At 36.0% G+C, this 7,531-nt stretch overlaps 1 protein-coding gene across 3 annotated transcripts; it reads left to right on the top strand.

The window, feature by feature from the left end:
• Nucleotides 1-750: 750 nt before the first annotated feature.
• LOC121253019 lies at nucleotides 751-6,206 on the top strand. 3 transcript variants are annotated; one of them, XM_041152909.1, is made up of 4 exons: nucleotides 751-905; nucleotides 2,450-2,697; nucleotides 4,577-5,746; nucleotides 5,870-6,206. In XM_041152909.1, the coding sequence occupies exon 3, from the start codon at nucleotides 4,597-4,599 to the stop codon at nucleotides 5,728-5,730; it is 1,134 nt and encodes a 377-aa protein (XP_041008843.1). In that variant the 5' UTR covers nucleotides 751-905; nucleotides 2,450-2,697; nucleotides 4,577-4,596; the 3' UTR covers nucleotides 5,731-5,746; nucleotides 5,870-6,206. The 3 variants fall into 3 exon arrangements, with proteins under 3 accessions (XP_041008843.1, XP_041008841.1, XP_041008842.1); XM_041152907.1 differs by having other exon boundaries at nucleotides 4,577-6,206; XM_041152908.1 differs by having other exon boundaries at nucleotides 2,450-6,206.
• Nucleotides 6,207-7,531: the final 1,325 nt, after the last annotated feature.

The raw sequence follows: 7,531 nt of genomic DNA, 5'->3' as shown, positions 1-7,531 counted from the left end.
AAGGTCTCGTGCACTGTATCTTCAAAAATTTTACTTCACGAAACTGATTAAATCACTGACTTTTCACCAGAAATATGGTCTCAAAGAATTGTTTGCACCTATAAAGTGTTGAACATTGGATCTTGAAAAGAGTGATATCTCAAAACTAAGACATTTACCACTAGGATCAACTCCTTGAAGTTTATTTAGTTTTTTTATTAGAGAAATTCATATTTATATTTTATTTAATTGCCAAATAATTGTTTTCCCATGATATAAGTGAAATTCCCCATATAAGACGTGATATACAAACCAAAATACTTAATACCCTATAGGGCACACCAACAAGAATATCATACATCAATTGGCAACAAGCTATTTAATATTATTATTATTTTATAATAATTATCATTTAATTAATATTATATATGAATAGTTTTACTTATCACCCTTATATTATATATTTGTTAAGGAAAAATAATAATAAAATAAAACAGATGTATAGTATAGAAACGAGGATGATTATGATATTTCATTATATACATTAATTTTTAATCACAGTAATCGTGTAAAAATACAAGATTCTCCCCGTCCGGACATGCTAATGAATTAAGTAACAGGTCTTAGCCCTACCCGATGCACGCCACGTGTAGATAAAGTAAATCCTGCGGCCACCGGCTCTCCACTTCAAAACCGCCCGTTAAAAAATTTCTGCAGCCTGCAGGGGTCCATTCGTCTTTTTCTTCGCACGCGCAAAAAAAGAAAAAAACAAAGAAATGTGGCATTTGGATCTTGAGTCTGTCTATATAACCGATAGCGTTATCATAGGCACAAAATTTTCAGTTCTTCAAGCTTTTTTCTAATTTTTCTCACGAAGTCCTCCCGCAATCTCATCGAATCTGGTGACGGAAAAATTCAATTATTTCGTAAATCCTCACCCTCAGATCTTGATTGAATTTTAATGGTTTTGTTTAATTAATTGTCCTGATTGATTCTGATTCTGATTTAATACGATCGTTGTCCGATCGGTAAATTTTTTATGGTGCGTTTGTTATTTTCATTTTCTAGATTTTTATTTGCAGAAAGATTTTTTAAAATTGGGCGCGTTAGAGTTAGGGTTAGCGTTTGGTAGAGGTTTCAACTTGTGGGAAGGGATTTGACTTGGATGTGATTTAGGGTTTTACATAGGTTTTGAAGCCATTGGTATTCGTGGAAATAAAAAAAGAGATTTTTTGGGGCGATCTTGCAATACCCTCTCTAAGCTTAACCTGTTACAAGTCTACGGTTTATTGGTGATCAAAATTATTTATTTTTTTAATTGAGGAATGTATTCATAATCCTTTTATTGTCACAATGACGGGATGATGATTAAAAGGTTTGTGAATATCTGTTACAAGTCATACGGTTTATTGGTGATCAAAATTATTTATTTTTTTAATTGAGGAATGTTATTCATAATCCTTTTATTGCCACATGACGGGATGATGATTAAAAGGTTTGTGAATATCATTTTTCATGTTAATAATTGTCTTGATTTGCTATCTACTGGATTTCAATTTGTGTATTTGTTCCGAACTGAAAACTGATGGGTATCTTGTTGACAATTTATCTTGTGCAATTGTCTATAATTGCAGATGCATGTGAATAAAATCTAATGTACATTTGGAATCTCAGAAATACAGTAGCAAAGAACCTATCAAAACTACAGTAGCATAGAGATGATTGGTTTTTTAGATAATGATTATTGTTCTCATTTTATAATCATGACTATTTTTAGATAATGCCTAATGCATGCTTATAATCTCTTCTTATACTTATGCTAATGTTTGTAAGAAGAATTCTCATTTTCCAGTGAAGCTCCATAAATTCCATAAACCTTAACCAGTAATTGGCTATAAATGCTGGCTGCTTTGTTATATTTAAATCAGATCTCTCTTGAATTTCTGTTTATTAAATTCTTCAATAGAATTCTCAAGTACTTGTCCAATTTTTTTTTTTAAATGCTCGATTACTTATATAAAAAAAGAAGTGTTGAAGTTTCTTTAAATTTTTCCCTCTGGGAATGCATTTTTCAAATGTTACATATGGTATATGATTCTTAAGGAAGTCAGTTTTGGATGCCATGAAATATTTTCATGACGATAATGTGAATTTATGCGATTTTGAACTGCAGGGTTTTCTAAACTGGTGTTGTCCTCACTACTATATTAAATTCTCACCAGTTGATGGGAATATAGCCCCTTGAGTTTAGGAACAGTCTTAACTGGAGCTGCATTTCCTTGAGCTGTTTCTTTTTTCTTTAAAATGAGTTTCCTTTGTGTGTTATAATTTAAAGTAGACGCTGTTTCATTTTATAATTAAAATGAGTTTTCTTTTTTACAATCATGTCATCTACCGTGTGCTTTTTGATAAAATAGTTGATTGGAATCCGAGTATGTGACTGTCACTTTCGTTTGTTGTACAATTGCAGCTTTTACTATTTATTGGTGACCTGGTGGCTCGAGAAGCAGTCCATAGGCAATTATTCAAGACCTTTTGCTTCGAGTTCTGTAGTACTATTGCACTGCATTATTTAGAACACAGTCTGGAGCATTGCATAGTGTATGCTTGTTATTTAGGATGTAAAGTGACGTAAAGATCTGTATTTTTCAACTGGCAAAACAAGTAGAGATTCAGACGCCTTGATTAGGAAAATATTTAGAGCAACTACTACTCTTGGTGAGTCTATACGCAATTGAATATGTTTTTTTCTCTCGTGTCAGTTTCTGCCTCATCTCATTTACTAATTACTTTCACATTACACAAATTTGTGTTTTATTGGCAGCCTTCTTGTTTTATTTCCTGCTATATATGGTTCAGCAGTGTTTATTCCTCTCACAACACAACATCACTTTGTCTTTTGATCGTGTTTGTGGCTTTCATAGTTATCTATTCATTAGTCAGAGTTGTGTTCATCTTAATCTGCAGGGGTAAGGTTTCGGGAGTTAAATGTCTTGTTTGGGTGATCCATTGCATCAATGGTTAGAAATTCATATATTAGTAGGCTTTGGTTTAAAATTAAAGGAATTAGTAAGTTTGGGTTTGAGTGGGTCATGCCTGGACAAGTAGTGGAGTTGTTGGCAAGCAGACAGAGCCCTTGTGGAAGTCGGAATTCAGAAGTTTGGAGGATGGTTCCTCTATGCTTAATGTAGTGCATTTGGCAAGTGGTGGAGTTGTTGGCAAGCTGACAGAGCCCTAGTGGAAGTTGGAATTCAGAAGTTTGGAGGATGGTTCCTCATGCTTAATGTAGTGCATTTGGCAAGAATGTAATGCCCTGATATTTTAAGACTGAGAGGATGGCAAGAGACTTTAAAAACCATAGTATTCAGCACCCTCTATGCTTCAATGGCCACTCACACCAGCTCCCCACTCCTTAATTTTCTAGATTTCAAAGTTTTCCATTATTTTTTTCTTCTTACTAGTTGGATGTATCCCTTTGTATACCTTCTGTGTACTAGGGTTGTGCCCCTCTGTGCTATTCATAAAATTAAATTACTTGGGCCAAAAAATAAAGAAAAAAAAACTCGGTGAGCATTGGAAAACTGTGTGCACAGAGACTATTCATTCACTTAGAAGTTTGATATTGTGGTCAAAACACTTTTTATCCATCATAATTAGTGGATTAAATTATTTTGAAGTTGCTTAGTTTCAGTAGCCTACTCATTCTGCTCTTGTGCGGGGCACATTTTCTGGTAAGATGTTGGACATTTTTTTTTTTTGATGTTTTTATTTTCAGAAACACCTACTTTTAGATCTTGTGCATGTTGCACCTCATCAAGGCTAGTTTTCCAGTAAGATGCTGGTGATTTTCTTTTCTTTTCTGAATTTGGTGAGGTGGACTCAAACTTAGTTGTATGAATAGTTTATGTGAATTTAAGAAGTGAACTGAAGGAATTTGGTAGATGAAAGATTAGCTGAAAAGGGTTTACGGTGTTTTAAGATGGATATAACTGGATGCAGAGAGTCTTGAGGATGCTGTCGAAATTGGATGAGAAAGAAAGTATCACATTTGTTATTTAGAGGACAAGTATATAGGCCAATATGATGACTTCGTGGTGGTTCCAATAATACTGACAAATTTTTCCTATGAGAAGGCTGATTAGATGTCAGTTTGTTGATAACATCTTTTTTGTGATCAGTGACTGTGGTCTATGGTTAGTATCATACTTTTGAATGCTTAAGTAAAAGAAAAGAAAAAACTGAGGACAAGTGTATGTTTTCACTTTGCTGCTTATTTAATTAAAGAACCACCTTGATCATGATGTGATAAAAGACAGTATGATTTTGTTGCCTAATTTTTGGAAGTCTGAAGCGTCCATGCGGATGATTTCTTTTAGTCATTTTTGTTTGCTGCCCATAAACATCTACCATCATTTTTTTCTGTTTGACACGAATGTGCTTTCATCTTATTGTAGATTAGAATTTCTCTGTTGCATTGATGTGTCACTGACAAGTTTTGCCTTCAACAATGTGTTAAGTTGTTAGAATTTCTGTTCATTCAATGTAGAAGTATGCTTGATAGTTCTGGTTTTCTGACGAGTGAAATGTGCTTGAGTAGTTTACAACAGTGCAAACAAGATGGCTGGTGTAAAACGAAGAATGCATTGTGATTCAGATATATGTGCTCTTCACAAAGAGTTGGATGAAGTTTTGTGTCCTATCTGCATGGACCATCCACATAATGCTGTTCTCCTCCTGTGCAGCTCGCATGATAAGGGTTGTAGATCTTACATTTGTGATACAAGTTATAGGCATTCAAATTGCCTGGACCGCTATAAAAAACTAAGGGCCAACTCTAGGAACAGTCCAACTTTACCCAGTTCTTTGCCTGTAAACTCACACAATCCTAGTAATTCCTCTGATATGAACATGAGTACTGACTTAAATGAGGCTAGTGAAAACCACAATGTAAATTTAAGAAACACTGTAATATCTGCTGGAGCACCAAGAGGAGATGAACGTGAACCAAGTAGATTTGTAGAAATACAAGAAGGTATATTAGAAACAGTTGATTCTGAATCCTTTCAGGAAGGGGATGAGATTGAAGATTTAGGTTTGGAGAACTCATCCGAATTAAAATTGAGCTTGAAATGCCCATTGTGCCGAGGAACCATACTTGGCTGGGAAGTTGTCGAAGAGGCCAGGAAATATTTGAACCTCAAGAAGAGAAGTTGCTCCAGGGAATCGTGCTCATTCTTTGGTAACTACCAGGAATTGCGACGACATGCCAGAAGGGTTCACCCTACAACCCGACCCTCTGACATTGATCCATCTAGAGAACAAGCCTGGAGGCACCTTGAGCACCAGAGAGAGTATGGTGATATTGTTAGTGCTATTCGTTCAGCTGTGCCTGGTGCTGTTGTGGTTGGGGACTACATCATTGAAAATGGAGATCGACTGGCAGGCGAAAGGCAAAGTGGCGCAGGGGACACTAATGGCCCATGGTGGACTACCCTGTTTTTGTTTCAGATGATTGGCTCAATGGACAGTGTTGGGGAACCCAGGGCCCGGTCAAGGGCTTGGACAAGGCATCGACGAACAGCAGGATCTACATCCGAACGGCGGTTTCTCTGGGGCGAGAACCTGTTGGGTTTGCATGGTAATGATGACAATGATGAAGACGTTTTACAAATTTTAGGTGAAGATGCATCACCAGTTCCTAGAAGGCGCCGGCGCTTAGCACGGTCAAGGTCCAATGAAGATAGACCATGAAGCATAATTATATATGGTACATTTCCAGTTCATTGCTATTTACTGGAGTTCTTTTCCAATTTGGCTTGGCTGACCCAACTGGTGTCTTTGCGATTATCGATTCAGTGATACCTGCTCTGATTAAGAACCATGATTTCAGAAACTTATAAGGTTGGTCCCTGTCAAGAAGCAGCAGAAAGTCTGCCCCCAGATGAGCGGGATTCTAGTTGAGCTCAAGTTCTGTAAATGGAGTGGAAAAGAGAGTTTCAATTCTATTGCTAAACACGAGTCACACTTGGCTATTTCCATTGCAGGTGGAAGTGGAGTTTGATGCATTGTTATTGCTAGGGACTTTGTATTTGTGTTATTAATTATGTCGGGATGATCTCCATTCGAATTATTTTCTATCATTAAAGTTATTTTCTTTATTTCTTTTTTTGTTTTATTCCAAATTGTAATTCTGGTAATGTAATATAATTTTTCAGAACATTCCTTTCTTTAATGGCCATTACCGTTTATAATGTGTATAAGTCAAATAAATAATTTGAGTAGAAGAAAATAAGATAGAATTTAGCTCTTCAAAACTTGGAATAATTTTAATATTGGTGTGTTAGCTTGCAATTGCTTGTATGAAAGACACAGCAAACGTGGATTGCCATCCCACCAAGCAAGCTAGAGACCCCAAAACCAGATAAATTAGTGCCACAAGATCCTAAACATTGGTCTTTTCCTATTAGATAAGACATATTCCCGGCCCCAAATCTTAAAAGACAAAGGGACACGTCCATGGGACTGCCGGACACACCCTCTCCTCCTCTCTCTAAAAAACCCAGCAATGGAGGGCAGAGTGCCACGTCAGCTCACTTGGTTTTCATCAGATCCTATGAGGACAAAAGGTGAGATAAGCTCACACACATATGTATAATGTACAACGAAGCAGACCTCTTGCTCTTGGTGTGCAGGGAATATAAGTTTAATTACTCTGCCCCATGTGAGGGCATTAGGAACTTATCCTTGCCCACAAAACTTGATACTTCTGGGTTCAAGTCTCCATGCTCTTAAAATATCTCTTCCCATCCCCCACATGCTCAAGCTAAATTTATAATTAATATTTGAACCATTTTGATAGATATGCAGAGATGGAGACAGAGAACATCTACTTTATCCTTAAAATGGAGGGCAATGATACATACACAATTCTTTTTATAGTTTGTTTTAGAACTTTGTTTTAAATGGAGGGTATTTAGAAGTGGAATATATGATACAATTCATTTATATGAAACGGGTCGTGTTGATTATCAAACGGGTTGTGCGGGTCCAGTCGGGTCGAGTCACCCATTATTTATATGGATTATGTTAAGTTTTTAGAGTCAAACCTATTTAATTAAACTGGTCGCGATCAAGATGACCCATATAGTCAAATACTTGTGCTACGACACGAACATAAATTGCCACCGATGAAGAATTTATATAATGTTTGAAATTCAAATAACATGAGAAACTCAGGGGGTTAGTAACTTGATGAAATGACGCCATTATACTAATTGGTTGTAAAATTGATTGTAAAATAATTATTTTGAAACGAAACATTGTTAGATCTACATGGAGTTTTCCAAGCTGGCCTAGGATGAGAAGGAAGCTTGGTGACTTATAATAAATTACCAGTACTTCTGACAACACCATAAGCTGCATTATCTATGGAGTCTCCTTTTGTATATTGTGTTCTTTGGTTTATATCATGTGCTTATTCTACACCAGTTTCTGCAGACAAGATCATATTTGACACGTTTTCATTTTAGGTTTTTTCATATGTTTCTAGTAG

The sequence above is a fragment of the Juglans microcarpa x Juglans regia genome, chromosome 2S (assembly GCF_004785595.1).
Source record: "Juglans microcarpa x Juglans regia isolate MS1-56 chromosome 2S, Jm3101_v1.0, whole genome shotgun sequence".
Lineage (NCBI taxonomy): Eukaryota > Viridiplantae > Streptophyta > Magnoliopsida > Fagales > Juglandaceae > Juglans > Juglans microcarpa x Juglans regia.
This window is presented reverse-complemented; position numbering and strand designations above follow the sequence as displayed.

Coding starts and splice junctions, on each gene's coding strand:
- LOC121253019 (XM_041152909.1), top strand. CDS start 4,597: ATGGCTGGTGTAAAACGAAGAATGCATTGTGATTCAGATATATGTGCT.